Genomic DNA, 18,412 nt, shown 5'->3' on the forward strand with positions numbered 1-18,412 from the left:
ATCTTCATATCAGCAAAATATTCTGTTCCTTTTTTCAGTCATGCTGGTTCACTTTTAACATAGAGAATCAGTATGGCGAATTTCTATTTAAGCTGGGTAAATATTACTTTCTAAAATAATCTTTTTCTTTTTGTATTTTTTCACATTGGAAAATATCGATTTCCAGTCGCAAAGCAAAATTACTTCATTCCATAGTGCTTTCATAATTTTGAAAATATGGTTTTTAAATAATAATTTTTTTTAATTATTTACTGAATACTTATTTTCTTTATCATTTTTTATTCTATTGTTTTCGTAGGCCATTAAGGCAAGCTATCTTCTTTTCTAGTGGTGCCATCTATGGCCAGGAATTCCACTTCTCGTACACCTGTTTACACGGTTCGGGTGGACCCATTTATATATCCATTCATTCATTCATAGATCATAATATTGACCAGAACTAGAAAATTATTAAGTCTTCAATTCAGTACTCTGAGAGATATAATTTGTTGTGGGAACATAGAGGACTCTGTGACCCAAAAGATTTAACAAGCGCCAGTCACCCTTTACTTCACGGTCTATAGCCAGCTGGATTCGAGCCCCCATTCTAATGGACATGAGACCAACGCCCTGCCAACCAGCCTATCCCGACCCCATTCTACGTATTAAATACTATTAGTGTCGTATTCCTGAATTGAAAACTCTTGTTCACTCAGTCACGAAAAAATCACTTCTGATAGAAAATATTTTCATCCACAATAATTTAACTTTCAGTTGTATGCTGTAATTAATCATTTCACTCATAGATTACAAATTAAAAACATTTTTTTTATAAATCTTTTATTTATGTCAAAAAACTAGTATGGTTTAATGAAAATACTTTTAAATTTATGTTAAAACATAGGTAAGTGATAAAAGTTATTATTTTCAATCTTTAAAGTGTTAATGAAAGCTCTATTTTTTAAAATAACAAGAAGTTTTGAATGTTTGTCGAATGCAGATACGTGAAAAGGGTAGTAAAAGAATAAAGGACTTACCTTAGAAGTATGGTACCAATTCTTCTTTTTATAAAATGCCATATTCTTAAATCACAAAGAATGGTAAATTGCACATAGTGTTTTTTTAAGTAAAATATTGATTAATTGTCTACACAATAATTTCTGATCTGAATTAATCTTACCTATGCATTTTGTTTTAACTATATTTTTTTCCATTTCCTCGATAACGGGAATGTCAAGATGTATTTCTTAAAGACTCTTCAATTGCTCTGTTACTCTCTTTCCTTGAAATGACACCCAGTCCCCTAAATGCTAATTCAGTCATAAAAATAGTTCTGCTTGTGCAACACCATGATATACAGCAAATGTAAAGCTCCGCACACCTATACTCCACATCCTTAAAGACTTCTTGCATTACAGTGTCTGGCAAAACTCAATTCTACCTTGAAACTCATAACAAAATAAAATCTCGAGAAATGGTGATTAACTTTCGCTTTGACAAAAAAAGAATAGTCGGTTTTTAATAGAAAAAAACTCACAGGAAAACGCTGCAGCATAAACAAATGAGGAAGCGTTGAAACTCTGAGAAGGAAAAAATAACGTATGAAAATCTCTATGGTATTCTATCAATAAGCAACTAGGTGAGCAACCAAAAGAAAAAAATGGTTGCTAACTTGTAACCTTGGATATGTCGTAGAATGTTCTAAATCCAAGTGTTCAAGTTGGAAACTATTGAAAGTCATTGGTAGCAAAATAGAGATTATTAACTGCATCCTATGCTTCATGGTATTTTATAACAAAAGGGATAGGCAGGCAGGGTTAGTGGAGAAAATTAAAAATTTATTTTTAAATTACATAATAATAGCCCCCTTATAATGCTTCTGTTAAAAAAAAAAAGTGAAGTTCCTTCATTTCATTACAATATACAGTAGAGAACCATTTATCCGGTATCCAGATAACCGGAAAACGTGGAAAAAATTTTCACAGTTTTCCCGCCATTTTAAACTAGAACGATTATGAAGAAGAAAAAAAAGCAGAAATTAGACTCATCCTTGAAGTTGAGTAGTGGAAAATGTAAGGAAGGGGAGAATTTTTTCCCCCGTTTACCCAGAGAAACGTCATTTCCTCCTTGACCTTGAAGATCGAGAGGAGGCAGGGAAGGAAGGAATGTGTTTTTTTTCTCCTTTAGGCCGTCAATCAAACTCAAGGGTGTGGCATGCTGATTTCATTTTCTGTTTGATTTACGAGGGGGGTGGGGAAAATGCATTGCATGCATATCAGTGAACAGAAGATGAAAGAGAAAAATATATTTATCTATTTGACATCGATTAATAAAAATAAAATCTTTTTCTTTTGAATAAATTCTGATTCTTTGGAAGTGCGGTATCATTTGCAAGTTTTTCTTGATGTGGAATCACATCTGCTGTAATTAAAAATCATGTTTTTATCAATAAGAAAAATAAATAAATAAAAGGGGAAGTGGTAATTAATTAAAACATAGGATTATTTTATGAAGCAGATTGCAGTTTTGTTTTTCTGATTCCACTACGTTTGATTTTTTTTCTTTTCACGATAAATTTCTCACACAATAAATTATTTCTTTTTATTCATAAATTTTATGGTTATTATTATTTTTTTTTTAAATTCCGTTGATCTTGCCTTGTTCCGGGTTTTGATATTTATGCTAGTGCCTTTTTTAACTATCGTTTCGGTTTGATAATTTTCAAGTGTTTTTATTTAGATTAATAAGTTTTCCTTTTATTTTATCGCTTCCCCCGTATAGTTAGGTATGAAATATATTGCGTTATTTAATCATTGGTTTTGTTTATATTAGTTAATTTAGTAATTATTTTTAAAAAATAAATATGAGAATTTTGTATTTTTTAAACTTGTTTTTCTTGTCTAAACTTACAAATTTTTTTATACTTTTAAATGTTATTTTTCTACCATTTTTTTTTCTTTTTAAATTTAGGAGTGCCTTTCTTTTTTCTCTTACTTTATGCGTTACACTTTTTCCTTGTAATTCGGGTTCGATGAAACATAGATTAACGACACTTTTTGGTCGATCCAGAAAACCGGGAAATTCAGACATCCGGGATAGCGATGGTCCCGAGCATCCCAGATAATTGGTTCTCTAGTGTATTTTATTTTATAACCGTCATTGAACAGTTGACCCATTTTTGGGGGGTTTACGACTGCTAATGTTGAACTCTGCAGCCTTATGATTTTGAACCCAATCCAGAAGGTAAGGGAACTCCTGGATCAAGTATTGGAAGAAATTTGCCTTCATGGAGGTTAGTTCCTTTTTAATGGAACTACTCCTCATTGGAGAGGAAAACCACTGAAACCTCCTATGGTTAGCCTGTTGGCAAGGGGACACTAACCTATGATCGGTCTACCACTGAGGATATTTCACGTCAACTCTGTAGTAGGTGCAAGCCGGATGCAGAATTTGTGCCAACCAGTCATCAACCAGTTCACCTCTTTGGAAGGGGAACACTCTCCACCCTGATCACGACTTTTACAATGTATTTAATGTAATTGTAAAACATAAATTAGACCTAATTTTGAATAAAACGACTTGCCTATGAACTTTTACAAAATCATTAGTGTAGATTAGTCGATATTCATTATTTGATGCAACCTCTATTTTTACCATTGATCTATTAACTCTTCTAATATGATATTTACTCTTCTCATCTAATATGATGAGTATCTCAGAACCTGGAAAGTCATGAAAAATCATAGAAAGTCATGGATTTTGGTATTGAACAAAATTTGTCATGAAATGTCATAATTTTAACTATTTTTTAAAAAAAATTCATGGAAAGTCATGGGTTTAGATTGCCAAAAAATTTAATTTTTAAAATATAATTTACCCCCCCCCCTTCCCCACCCAATTTCACAGTGTTCCGATGTTCCAAATGTCTAAGTTTGTAGCAAAATTCCCACTCATAATCATATTCTATTAAAATATAAAATGTTTTTATCTTGTTGTAATAAATGTAAGAAGAAATAAAACAGCTTTAAATAACTACATATATCTGACAGTATTTAGTTATTTGCTTTTGTATTTTTTCAGCTATTTTATTGCTTGAACTCTTTCTTTACTCTGTTTTTTTTAAGTTTAAAATTAATAAATATGAAGATGCAGAGTATATCAGTTATGGTTATACCTACCATTTCAATTAATGTCATTATAATGCTTTTTTTAATGTATTGTTGTATTTTTGACGGAAAAAATAGTAACTTCAGTAAGTCATAAAAAATTCTTGGAATTATTCGTGAAAAAGTCAAGTATATGAAAATCTAAAATGTAGCAGATACCCTGTATTTAAATAGAAGACAATTTGTTGTATAAATGAGAAATTATATATCAAATTATTAGTATTAAATAGAAGACTATTTGATGTTGATGTTAAAAATTTATTTTTTGTTAATGTTTGTAGGTGACAGTGGTTCACATTAGTGCAACTAGTAAGAATGCTGCAGACGATAAGCTGAAGCAGTGTATGAAGCGATATGTCGATACTCATGGCTCACCTTCTACTTTGCTACTCATATCAGGTAAATTATCTTACCTGTGTTCTCACTACAAGTCTTTTTTCCTCAAGTATCAAACTCTGTGGTAAACAATAACAGGTCTGAAATCATCTACACATGGTGCGTAGCATTCTTAAAAAGTGCTTAAAGGTGCTTATTTTCGATTTTCGTTTTTTTGAAAGCTCTTAAAGGTGCTTTTTTCATTGGGTGTTTTTGAAAAGTGCTTAATTTTCAAAAATGAGATTCTTTTTCGTCTTTATCATGTTGATTTTCGCCAGGTATGATGCAAAATTATGCTTTTTAAATATCTACGCAGTTGGACTCGGATTTAACTAATTCATAGGAACTGAAATTATTACTCCCTAAGAATTAAAGTCTATTCTACGAGCAATTTCTTTCCTTCTGAAGGATCAAATGAAAAGAGGACTTTGTCCTTTCCCCCTTTTGTCCCTATAAGATAATACGCCATGCAAATTATAAAGTTTATTGTTTCTATCTGTACTGTTAAGCAAGGAAAAATTTTCTTTTTTTACATGCTTTACTAAATTAATGTATATATTTTTAAAAAAAAATTATATTGGAAATGTTAATTGATTGTTAAAAAAGTTTTCAATGAATTGCTTTAGTTACCTAAAAATATTATTATTTAACCTTTTTCTTTAAATAAACCGAAAAATTCCCTTTGAAACCAAATGAGCTTGGTTTAAACCAAATAAACCTGATTTAAGCAAGAACTCTTCTTTTTATATAAAATTTTTAATTATATGAAAAATAATTTGTAAAATTTTTTTTTTATAAAAACCTAATTTTTTTTTTACAACCCTGGTATTTAATTTTTCTTTTACACCAAGAAGCTGAGATATTTAATTTTTCCAAAAACTATTTAATTGTTCTGAAATTTAATTATTCCGAATAATAATGCTTGAAATGTAAGCAAATCTACTCCATTTTTCCGAAATTTGGACAAAGTTAAAGGATTTTCCCCATCTGCAAACAAAAGAGTATGTGGCTATAAAAAAAGTGCAACTCACCTGCTTGTAGTTTTTGCTGGACTGAATTATGCGTCTGAAAGAAACTTGCCATGAAATAATTCTGAAATTAATGACTGTTTGAATAGTATTTGCAGCTCAGAATGTTCCTTAAGCCTTTTCCAAATAATATGAAACATTATACGTCTTTTCATTCAATAGTTTTTGTGGTATGAGATTGAGAAGCCAATGATTAAAGTTTTATGAAATAGCAATGGTAATAATGTGGCAATTTTTTTTCTTCTTAAGATATAGAGAGAGTGACTTGAAAATTACGAATTTTTTGTACTGGTTAAATGATTGACTTCTCTGATTTTAAATTGATTTTTAATCGTTCATTCCTTAGCAGACCTACAGATTGAGTAAAATCTTATGAACCCTGAGTCTGATAGTAGATTTTATTTTATAGCCGTCGTTAAACAGCCGACACAATTTTTTTGGTTTGCGACTACTCGTAACTTTGTAATTTTGAATCCAATCCAGAACCAAGAGAACTCCTATATCAAGTATTGGGAAAAATTTGCCTTTGTGGAGAACTTTTTATGGAACTAAACCGCAATTAGGTTACACGGAGAGGAAAATGCGAAAACCTCCCACCGTTAGCCTAACGGCAAGGGGACACTAACCCATGATCGGTCTACCATTGAGGATATTTTACGTCAGCACTGTAGTCAGTGTAAACTGGGTGCAGAATTCATATCGATCAGCCATGCATGTCTCCCACAAGTTAGGATGAACATGGGAAACCTGGAATTGTCAGGGAATTTTATTTTAACTCCAAAAATCAGGAAATAGCCAGAGAAGCTGCAATTTTTTTGCAAAAGCTTGGAATATTCCTACATCATATCTGGAAAATAACCAGTCTTAAAATTCTCAGTAACATTAATCAGTTGTTGAGATTCGTGTTAAATAATTCTAACATCTATTACAATTATTTGTTGTAAAAATTTCACATTTTAATCGAACTGAAATGCTCCCTTCCTCATTTCATAATATTTTTTTACACAGAAAATCTAATATTTCGCATTGCAAATAAAAGAATCAAAGTTTTCTGATGAAAATATGATCTTAATTTTCATTGAATTCACCTAGTATACCTGGATAACTCAGGGAATCTTTTTCTGAAATTGAGTGGGAACCCTGCCATGACTGGGATTTGAATCTGGTTCATATCATTGGAAAGCGAACACTCTATCCAAGGGATAGGCAAACTGTGACCAGCCGAAAGGTTTTATCCCTCTCGCGGATAGTATTTTAACATGCCAATCTGTGGTGAATATAAACAATATACATCCATTTTCTTCTCTACTTTGTTTAAAGTTATTTTTGTTCCTTCTTTTTTAACAAAGTACTGGTGACCTTTTTACTTTCTCTATTTTTGTTCTACAAAACATAAATTGATGAAAATAGCTAGCACAGACAGTTCGCTTGGTAAAATATTGAAAGCAGAAGTTCTTTATGGAATAGCCGTAGATTGGCGCCATTTGAAGCAGTTGTTTCTAAATATGGCAAAGTTTGAGTTTTACAAATAATTACCAAAAGCTAGTTTCCCAAATTTAATATTTCATGCCCAGATAATCAATACAATTGCTTCATCTTATGTATGTGAACAAGTGTTTTCAACAATGAACCTTAGAAAAAATCATTTCAGAAATAGACTAACAGACAAAGATTTAGACTTGTTCCTTAAAATAAGTACATCTCACTTGGAACCTCAATATAAGGAACTTTTAAAAATGAAATTGCAATTTTATTCATCTCATTAAATATTTAAATTAAAACTTGTATATTGTTTTTATTTTTATTTTAGACGTTTTTTCTTAGACCACCGAACTTTTTGCCCTCAACCAAAAAATTTAATCCATCCCTGCTCTATCCCCTGAGCCGTCCCGACTTCAAATATTAGATTGTTGACTATTTTGGCAGCTATAGAAAGTTGTTACTGGGAGTATTATGTGATTACAGAAAAGCAAATTTTATTTTACCCTTTGACTATGAATTTTAAAAAATTATTTTTTTGTCTCGTTTATTATTCAAAAGGACAAAATAGGTCACAAATAAGGCAAATTTAGTATTTGGGATTTTTCTGACAAGCGGTTATCAATTTAGAGGCTGGGACATATATGTCCTGGCCGTACTTAATGGTGGGATACATATGTCCATTAGTAATTTTTAAGCATTTGTTGGGACAAATAAGTCCCGTCAGTAGTCAAAGGTTAATTCTAACTCGCCTTGCTTAAATGTTTTTTTTCCTCCTTCTTGTCATAATGAAATAGTCATAAATGGAAGCTTTGTGATAAATAATTTGTATTTCTGATTGTTATTTCAGATGATGTCAACTTTGCATCTGATCTGTCTGATTTCCGTCATCGTCATAACATAAGAATAATATTAATCCATCGAGGCCATGCTCATCAATCATTGTTAACGTGTGCTCATGAACAATATGATTTCTCCAGTATAACTCAAGATTTACCTACCAGAAGTCCCAGCAAAGTGAGTTAACTTTAGGTTAACTTTTTCAACTGACATATTTTCTCATGTTATTTTATTTTATATTGACCCAAGTCAACATTTTTTGTGGTTTTCCATTGATGGACTAACGTAGTCTTGATGATAATCATCAATAATTCCATCATGAATCATTATATTTTATTTTATAATCGTCGATGAACAGCTGACTCAATTTTGGGTTTAAGACTACTGATGTTTAACTTTGTAGCTTTGTAGTTTTGAACCTATTTAGAAGACAAGGCAACTCCTGGATCAATACCCCCAGAGGTATGATAACATGGAGGACTTTGAGACTCGACAGATTTAACGTGCACCAGTCACCATTTACTACACGGAGAGTCTTTGTTCGGCAGGGATCGAACCCACGACCTCTTGGACATAGGCCCTGTACCCTACCAACCAGGCTGTCCCGACCCCTATCATGAACTATTATATTTTTTGATGGTAACCAACATAAGTAACCATCACTCCAATGTAGGAATTCAGACTGCTTTATGATGGTTCAACATCAAAATAGCAACTGGTTTTGATGGTTTGTTCATGTTGAACTATCACGAATCTCCATCATAGTTTCTTAAAAATCAAATGTTGGTACGGTCATGAACATAAAAAAAAACAATGTTTTGATGGTTTATTCCTGAGAACCAACATCAGGGTTGCCACTCCACGGGGAAAATCTGGAAAACACGGGAATTTTTTTTCCAGACTTGAGTGGCAACCCTGAACATGAATTCCCATTAGACCATCATAAAAGTGTATAGTTGGAATCATCATCGATTATTAGTTCATGAGAATCAAAGTTCTCTTGATGGTTAACCATCATAGTGTATTAAAGCAGGGGTGATTGTGAGCCCAACTCAAAAATCCTGAAAATTTCTTGAGTAAAACCCCCTAATGACGCATATAAAATAATTAATGTCTTTATAAATTTAAATCATTGATATTTTCACAGCGTAAAATTCAAAATAGATTATATGCAGCATAATTTAAATTAATAATTATGTATAGGTTTACTTTTATCTCTAATCACATTTACTATTCTACCAGAAAAAATATTTGCAAATGAAAGAGAGGCCAAGTATAAATTCTAGTTCTAATATTTTTAAATAAAATATACAAGAATTTTTATGCATAAATGTGATAGATGATTTCTCGAAACTTCTGGACCTTGGATTTCCGAAAATTTCGCAATCGCAGTTAGCGAAAAATCTGGACTTTTTCCGGAGCACAACCATCCATGATTAAACCAGTATTTTCCATCATGGACTGATGGAAGTTTGTTGGCATATCAAAATCTATGAGCGCATAATGGAAAATGTTGAATGATGGTGACCATCAAATTTTATTCCATCATGAATAGCACTGAAACCAAAATAAGCCATCAAAATGTTTTGATGGAACCATCAAGAATTTTGACTTGGGAAGTAAGGGTTATTTCTGTGCTGTATATGAACAAAGCTATAAAAAAAACACGAAAAAAAAACATATATAAAATAAAACCGGCTTACCATCGTTTCGAAATTATAATGGAGCCCTTCCTTTACTGTCTGAACACAGTACGAAGGAAAATTTCACAATTAAATCTCTTTAGAAAATACTTCATAGAAATATGAAGCGCCAATAAAACTTTAATTGCATCGATAATCTTCCTAATACTTCATATTTTAATTTTACAATACTTACAACTTTACTAAAAGCAAATTTTTCAAATTCATCACCACAACATCAAATATCGACTTCCAATTCAATCTTGCTTTATCTCACCCTTTTAAAGGGTGCAGAAAATTCTCAGGATCATGAAAATTCCAGTTTTTTGTTTTAAATTTTCACCTAGCAAACACATTACACAGTAAAATTGATTTTATGCAATTCTTGAATAAACTAGCAAATGTGTTAAAAATTGCAGAAAATAAAATAAATTAAAATAGTAATAATTTATAAAATTAAATGTATAGTTTATCTAAAGTGAGAACTCCTCTGGTCATTTGTCCAGACCCTTGGTGGTGACTATGGTAACGAGGTAGAACTATTTCAAGTAGGGGTGTGGGATCATTGTTTAGGACTGGTTTTGGGATCGGTCTGAGAGAAAAAGGGGATATTTTTCTTCAGTCTGCTGTGTTAGCCCTAAAGTGAAGAGAAGCTACCCTCCCTGCTCTATTCTTGTTTCCATAGCAGCAGACGGCCTCAGACTTTGTGGCTGGTGGAGTTCTTATCGTAGACAAACTATTATGACCAACACATAAATTTAAGGAATTTAAACTAATGAATAAACAAATTGACATACAAAGTTATTTGTGTCATAACACTTTTAGTGACGCACTTTTTATTTAAATTCAACATTTTTTTTAAACATTTAATCAGACCGAAAGTTTTCTTAGTGCTGCTTGAATTTTCTCCTTATCTTAATTGCATGATCAGGTATATTTTGCCCCCTGCTCATTATTTGTTTTGTTTTTCACTGCCACAAGTCTAAAACAAACACAAGAGTATTATTTACTGTTGACAATAAAAGGAACTGAGCTGTGAATCGGGTTCGAATCCCAACAAAGACTGGTTGATACGAATTCCGCACCCGGCGCCCACCGACCACAGTACTCGCGTAAAATATCTTCAGTGGTAGACGGATCATGGGTTAGAATCTCCTTGCCGTGAGGATAACGGTGGGAGGTTTTCGTGGTTTTCCTCTCCATGTGAAGCAAATGCGGGTTAGTTCCATTAAAAAAAGTCCTCTGTGAAAGCCAAATTTCTCCCAATATTTGATCCAGGAGTTCCCTTGTCTTCTGGATTGGGTTCAAAATGACAAGGCTACGGAGTTGAACATTAGTAGTCGTACGTTAACCAAAAAAATTGGGTTGGTTGCTTAACGGCGGTTATAAAATCAAATAAAAAAAAACTCGTCAAAAATAGCAGCAAAAGGAAAATAACGCTGTTCCAAAAATGTAATCAAAAGTTGTCATTTTAAGTTTTGTGGTAAAAAATTATTCAGATGTTTGTTTTTTTTTACTTTTTTATTTATTTATAAATATTTTATGTCTATAAATTTTTTTATATTTTTACTCATTTATTTATTTATTCATATTTTTCTTTAAGTTTCATTATTTTGATATAAAATTTATCGTTCTATTTTTCTTTCCAGTCTGTCTCTAGTCGTCCTACTGAAATAGAAGTAACAGACCTTCCTCTTAATCGAAAAGAAGTACAAATAAGAAATAAATTAAGAAAATTATCCACCAACTGTGGTGGAAAAGTTCTTTTCATAACAGGAAGTAAAGCAGTCATAAGATTTGCCAATGCAGATGCAGCTGAAAAGTTAGTGTTTCCTTCCCTTCTTTTTTTTTTAAATTTCTAACTCAATGATATAAATTTTTTTGTAACGTAGGAATTTTTAAACAAAAATAATGTACATTTTCTTCATTATTTTGTCCAAAATTTTAATAGAAATGAATACCTGCCAGGTCTCTTGTTTTTTAACGAAGGCTCCTGTATTTTACGACTATCTACTATTTACCTGTATTTTCTCAAAATTCTCCGTATTTGTTGAAGAAATTAAAAAAAAAATTGGGGATAAACTATCTACTGATGGCGAAAATACTTCTCTTATTCCTCAACCGAAGGTGCTTTTGCCTGTACTGCAGTATGTTGAGTTTTAATAGTTTAAGTCGAGCCGTGATGGTTCAGGGGTTAGAGCGTTCGCCTTCCAATGTGGTGAACCTAGGTTAAAATCCCAGGAATGACTGGTCGTTACGAATTACTCATCCGACTTGCACTGATCACAATGCTGACGTGAAATATCTTCAGTGGTAGATGATCACAAGTTAGAGTCACCTTGTTGTCATTCTAACCTAGGATTTTCGTGGTTTTCCTCTCCACATAACTCAAATGCATGTTAATTCCATAATAAAGTCCTCCACAAGGCAAATTTCTCCCAATATTTGATCTAGGACTTCCCCTGTCTTCTGGATTGGGTTTAAAATGACAAGGCTTCGGAGTTGAACATCAATAGTCGTAAACCCCAAATGGGCTCGGTTAGTAAAATATCCATTATTTTATTTCTCCAATGTTGGCAGGTATGGAAATGATATCAATAAATAATTTATAATTATTTATTTTGATGCTTTGATCCTATTTTTAATGATTATATATAAATTTTATGCTATAAATAATTTTCTTTCTTACTGATTGTTCTTGTCATATTTAATAATATTGTATATAAGTATGCAATGAATTACGATTTTCGTTTGTCTATTTCGTCCTTTTTTTTTCCAGACTTAAAAATTTTTGTAATATAGTAATTATGGATGTATTAAACTTAATTTTAGAAGGATAAGATAACAAATTCAGTATAATTTGATGTTCAAATGCGTGCTACCTAGTAGTTATTTTAGTTTTTTTTAAATATGGGACACAGGGCTACAGGGTCCATTTTTAAAGTGGGTTTCAATCTATAATCTTTAAATTAAAGATGCTCATGAAAAGTGAATATTTTATAATCAGAATAAAAAAAAAAATGCAATTAGCTATTGTTTTAATAATTTGTCAAAGCAGAATTTTCATATTCTGTGATTCTAACTACACTTTTGAAATTACAGGTCCTTAGGATCCAGAACTATTTCTGGGTCCCTTTTTGCTTAAACGAGGTTCCCATTTAAAATATAAATTTTCAACCCTTTTTCCAAGTAATGTTCACTCTTATAATATTGTTTTATTAATTGATAGACAAAGCAAAGAATTTCTAATCAAACTGAGAAATTGCAGGGGATTTTGTATCTTATTTTCGTATTTTTAAAAAATGGTAACCACTCAAAGAGTGCAACCTATTAAACTATTTCATTTACTATATAGCATTATTTGTTTTAAGTATGTTCAACTGTTTCTTTTTTTCTCTAAGTTTTTTCAGCAATTAAGTATACTACTAGCATAGTTAGTTAACCTAATACAGCTCATACAATAGTGATTGTGTTTTCCCTTTTAATATATATTGTGTATAATATGAACAGAGAAAACACAGGGGATTTTCTTCTTCTCCAGAATTGAGAAGCAACCCTGAGTTAGATGTCGAAATCACACGAATCGGACTCTTCAAAAAGAGATTACTAAATGCATGTTTTTATTTTGAGATTCAGTTTTTGTCATAAATAATATCATATTAAAAATAACGGATTTCATAAGCTTTGTGGAAATCAGTAGTAATAACTACATGCAAAAATGGAACAAAAATTTATGCAGAAAAGAAAAACAAATTTTTCACTTCATTATTCTCAAATGAGAAAAGAAAAATAACAAACATTTTTCCCCACTCCAATGCACAAGAAAGGCACCTTTTGAATATAATTCTCAAGAAAAGATGAAATCTTTCAAAAATTTCTACAGAAAAGACGAGCAAAATTTTTTACTTCTCCCCCCAAAAAAATCTTTCTGCAAGAATTTAGTAACATTCTGCGACAATATCGCCATGATTCTGCCACTGGGAATGTTGATGCAAACATAATAATTAATTTTTTATATGAAATTTCAATTTGTTGGATGATATTACAAATGATATTTTTATGGGATTCAGAAAGGGGATTTTTATGGGATTTCAGGGAGTTGGATCCCTTTAAAGATAAAATCCCTATGATCATATGTTAGAAATTTTTCTTGTAAAAAAGTTTTACTATTGTATTGTCATATAGTAATAGTTTTGGTTGTGTTATATCAGGGTCGGCCATATTAAACCAATGTGGTTTAAACTAAACGTTTTTTTTTATTATTTTAAAACCACACTAAGTTTTTTTATTTTTAACGAAAAATCTTTTTTAATTATTTAATTTTTTATTACCTATTTAAATACTTTTAGTTTCAATATAACCTAATTAAGAAATAGTAAATTTGCCAGTAAAAATCTTTTCAATTTTGAGTTAAATTGCTGATGTTAATCTGTGCTTCTTTAAAACGTTATCAAAGCTAAGTCATAAAGTCTCTGAAAAGATGCTTAAAATAAAACAGAAATAAAACAGTTTTTAAAATTAGTTAAATAGTGTAATTAGAGAATAACCTAAAATCAAAAGTTTTTCTGTAGGTGTTATTTTGAATTTTATTTCTCAGTGTATAGTTGTTAATTTTTTTCTGTTATTAGTACAACTAAAAACTAATTTTTAATGTAAATGCAGTATTTTATTGTATTTGAAGTAAGGATTTTAATATTGGAAAAAAACGTGTATATATAAAAGAACATTTTAATTATCAATGTCTATTATTTTCTTTTGAGCTCTATTATTTATAAGCGTATTGACATACTTAAAGCTTCATTGTGTTGAATTATTCTTCTCTAATTGTTGTATTGTGTTCATTTACTTCCTTGTTCAAACTGGTATTTTATTTTTTATTAAATCATCGGTACTAAAATACACCTTCACTATACTATTTTATTTCTATGTATTTACATATGCAGCCTATTTGAAATTTTTAGTCTTTTTCATCCCTACATTATTTTCAAATATTTTTTTTTATATAATATAATAAAAAATATATTATCTTAAGCTCTCCATGCTCTTAAATATTAAAATCGTTATTAATTCTGTTGTAAAAGAGAAAAAAATTGCTCAAAATTATTTTTTTTAAAATTTTTTTTAAATTAGCTATTTTCCTTGTGAAATCAAGGTCTATTTTGAGATTGTCAGTTGAAGTTCTGACTTGTTGAGGAAAAATTTTGATTTTGTCGCAAATTATAATTTTGATTTGTTATTATATGTCATTTTGAGGCAAGATAGAATATATTTAAAGTATGGTCATCACATCATGAAGCCTTTTAAGGATAATTGGAGTTTGGGGGTTCTTTCAAAATCGAAAAAGTTTTGTTTTGAGGGGTAAACTCATCGAAAGTTTGTTAATGTATTGCTTAAATTTATTTTTTTGACCCTACTCCACCTTTTCAGTAAAACATAAATTGAAGTCTTCAAACTTGTAATAAATTTAAAAAATACCATTCATATTTAAAACAATTATTGAATATTAAATAATATCACTATACAGAAATATGATTAAATTCATATTGTGACTGTGATCTTTTTAAATTAATTAGTGGATTTGTACAGGTAGCATTATTGACTTTTTGGCCGTTACAGATTACATCTTAGTTTGGATTTAATGAAATGATAATTATTTCAGAGAAATAAATAAAATCGTTTAAGAAAAATTTATTTATTAATTATTGAAATTGGCCATAATTCAAAAATATAAAAATGATAAAGAAAAGAAATCCCTTAAAAAGATCAAGATAAAACATTCTCTTACATTGGAATGTCAGTTAGAATTTTTCTATTCAACGGTTGGGGCTGGGATGCCCAAGAGGGCACCCCCAGTCGCCAAAAATTCGAAATTTAAAGTGAATGAATTGTTCCCATCATTAAGTTAGGAGCATGGAAGAGATCCAGCTTTGGTGATTTATCGAAAGATAACATCGCCAAAAGTAAAACCAACCCCCCATTATCAATATTAGGTTTGAAAATACTTTGGCCGTCGCGAATCGCCAACAAGACTGGGACAATTAGTATATCCATGTAACTGAAACATATTTGTGGTAAGAAGTTAAGAAAGAAGAGTTATAAATAGATTTTTGTTTTCGATTAGGCGCGACAATAAATTAATAAGTCTACATTAGTATTGAAATAAAAAGCTGTTACATTGATCGTTTAGAAAATAATAAAATATTTTATGTTTGCTTTCTATAAATTTTAATAAAAACTATTTAGTATATTTAATTTAATTATAATTCCATTAATAATGATTTTAAAAAATAAGTTTAAGAAATTAGCATATGTAATGTCTATTGTGCCTAGGATATATGTAATGCCTATAGAATATGTAATGCATATTGTGGCATCACAATGCATGAACATCCATTTTGTTTTTCATGAAACTACTTTTATCAAAGAATTGAATCTTTGGATGCAAAGAAAATTTTTTTGACTTGTAAAATAAAATTATTAATATTTGTGGTAATAACCATATCATTGTCTTTTAAATTACCCAAAATATTAGTACAGGTATAAATTGAAAGTATTCAATTTTTAAATTTTGACCGTTCTAGAAAATTTTAATAATAGAGAATAAACACTGTTCGTATTTCGAAAATTGTAAAACGAAACACATAATAAAAGAACAAAATAATCAAAATTAATTCAAATCAACTTAATTTCTTCACACTGAAACATATATAAAATAATACCACTTGCATCAGTTATCTGTTGTTAACCCCTGAAAATATATCGCACATTTTCATGAATGAATGATTCTTGTATAATTGAAATAATAACTTATTTTAAATTCCATGGGGAAATTTTCTTTTATATCTCCAAACAGCATGGGAAAAAGATTACTATTAACAGATGGTAAAAAACGCACCACTATTTATTAATTTATTTTTTCTACTATTGACAACAGAATGACTAAATAGAAAAAGCTGAATCTATGTGGAAAATGTCTATGGTTTGAAAAGATTTGTTAAATCTAGTTTTTTTTCTATAAAAACAAAGTTTTTAATCTGCAAAACTCTTGTCAGGCTAGTCTTGACGTATGCTTCTGAAGCTTGGACAATGACAAATCTGGAGGAAAATTGTATCGCAATATTTGAGAGAAAGATTTTGTGAAGTATGACGCCCGGTGGCTGAGTGGTAGCGCTTCGCGCTGCCGTGCCACAGGTCCTTGGTTCGATCCTTGGGCCGGGCAAGGCCGACTCAGCCTTTCATCCCTTCAGTGGGTCGATAAAATGAGTACCAAGCATGCTTGGGAACTAACACTGGGGGTTCCGCGTTCGGCTGACCACCTGACCGGAACATATGCTCCTGCACCCCAGAGCCCAGGGTCAAGAAAACTGAGATGGGCACAGTCGGCCTTGGCCCTCTTAATGGGCTGTCGCGCCACTGAGTTAGTTAGTTTTATTTTGTGAAGTATACTCGGTGATGTAATTGTGTGAAAATAATAACTGGTGAAGGAGATTTAACTTTGAACTGTACAAGATTTATAAACAACCCGATATTATTAAATACATAAAAATGAATAGAATGAATTGAATTGACAATACACTAAAAAAGGTACTGTTTTTTCAGACCCACTGGAACAAGAAAGCGGGGGGTTGAGATGGGCTGACTCGGTGGAGTCGGATCTTTTTGCAATTAATGAAAAGAATTGGAGATCAAAGATAAATCGGAAGTCGTTATGGAGAAATTTTCATAGGAAGGCATTGGCCCACATTGGGCTGTCTGGCCAACTATGATGATTCTTTAAATTGTTTTGTTTTGAAAAATATTTTATACACATTTTATGATTTAGGATAGAATGGGGGGGGGATTCCCCTTCATATATCACAACACACACATAAATTGGAAAAAAACGAACCCAATTCTAAAACACCAGATTTCCTTATGCACACAAATTTTTAACACAGTTGAATTTTGTCGTCGCAATGGGAAATTAATCTCAATTGACTGTAACACGGGAAATACACATTTCTTTTTTGCCACAGTTTTTGTCAGAATACTTTTGGATATTAATTATTTAAATCGCAGGATTTTCACAGTCATCAGAAGTCACACTTTTGTTCGACGCTGCATCGGGGACTGTTCAACTCGCGATAGGCTTTCTTCATCGGCAACTGGCAAACACACTCAGTCGCCACTTTCAAATCCGTCTCTTAGTTAGAAACTTTTGTTTTATTGAAAGGTATAATAACGTGGCATACTATACTATGAGGAACCCCATTCCTTTTTTTTTTTTTAACTTCTTGCCTCTCTGGCAGAATTTTTACGATCTTTCTGCTACAAAACTCTCTAGCACTAATGTCTTTCTGCAAGATACTTTCAATAATAGCAAAGATGTATGTTACTAATTTAAAAAAAAAAAAAAAAAAAAAAAAAAAAACATAATTATTTTCAATGAATATGTAGTATTTTTTATTCTAATATTATGAGTGATTTTGTTGGGGTGATAAACGCACCAATTATTTCCTTTATCACATTTTGTAAATCATTATCACGCTAAAAGAAATAATTAAAAATCATGAAATCCATAGCAGTAAATACCGAAGAACAGATCGACGACGGAAATCACGCGAATTGGACTCTTCAAAAAGGGGTTACTCAAATGCTCGTTCGTTTCAAAATTTAATTGTTGTTGAGTAAATAATATCGGAATTTAAAAAACTATGTGGAAATCAAAAGCAATAATTGCAAAAAAAAAAAAAAACTATAGAATTGTTGCCTTGAAAAGTAAATACTCGAATGCACACTTCAAATTTCCCATATCGATCGGGATAATTAAAAACCACGTTAAAATCAATAACTGCCGAAAATATAATCGAATCACTCAAATTCA

The 18,412-nt window shown here is 31.0% G+C and overlaps 1 protein-coding gene across 5 annotated transcripts in view; it reads left to right on the top strand.

Annotated features, from left to right (window-relative positions):
- The window catches only part of LOC147806610 (meiosis regulator and mRNA stability factor 1-like), an 87,518-nt gene that overhangs the window by 6,753 nt on the left and 62,353 nt on the right, over window positions 1-18,412 (top strand). For all 5 annotated transcript variants that reach the window (XM_087169547.1, XM_087169552.1, XM_087169548.1 and 2 more), the window contains exons 4-6: window positions 4,427-4,544; window positions 7,878-8,044; window positions 11,199-11,371. In XM_087169547.1, coding sequence (XP_087025673.1) covers window positions 4,427-4,544; window positions 7,878-8,044; window positions 11,199-11,371 — 458 coding nt within the window. The remainder of the gene's footprint in view (window positions 1-4,426; window positions 4,545-7,877; window positions 8,045-11,198; window positions 11,372-18,412) is intronic.

This window comes from Parasteatoda tepidariorum, chromosome 8, assembly GCF_982258835.1.
Source record: "Parasteatoda tepidariorum strain Cologne lab strain chromosome 8, Ptep-v5.0, whole genome shotgun sequence".
In the NCBI taxonomy this organism is placed as follows: domain Eukaryota; kingdom Metazoa; phylum Arthropoda; class Arachnida; order Araneae; family Theridiidae; genus Parasteatoda; species Parasteatoda tepidariorum.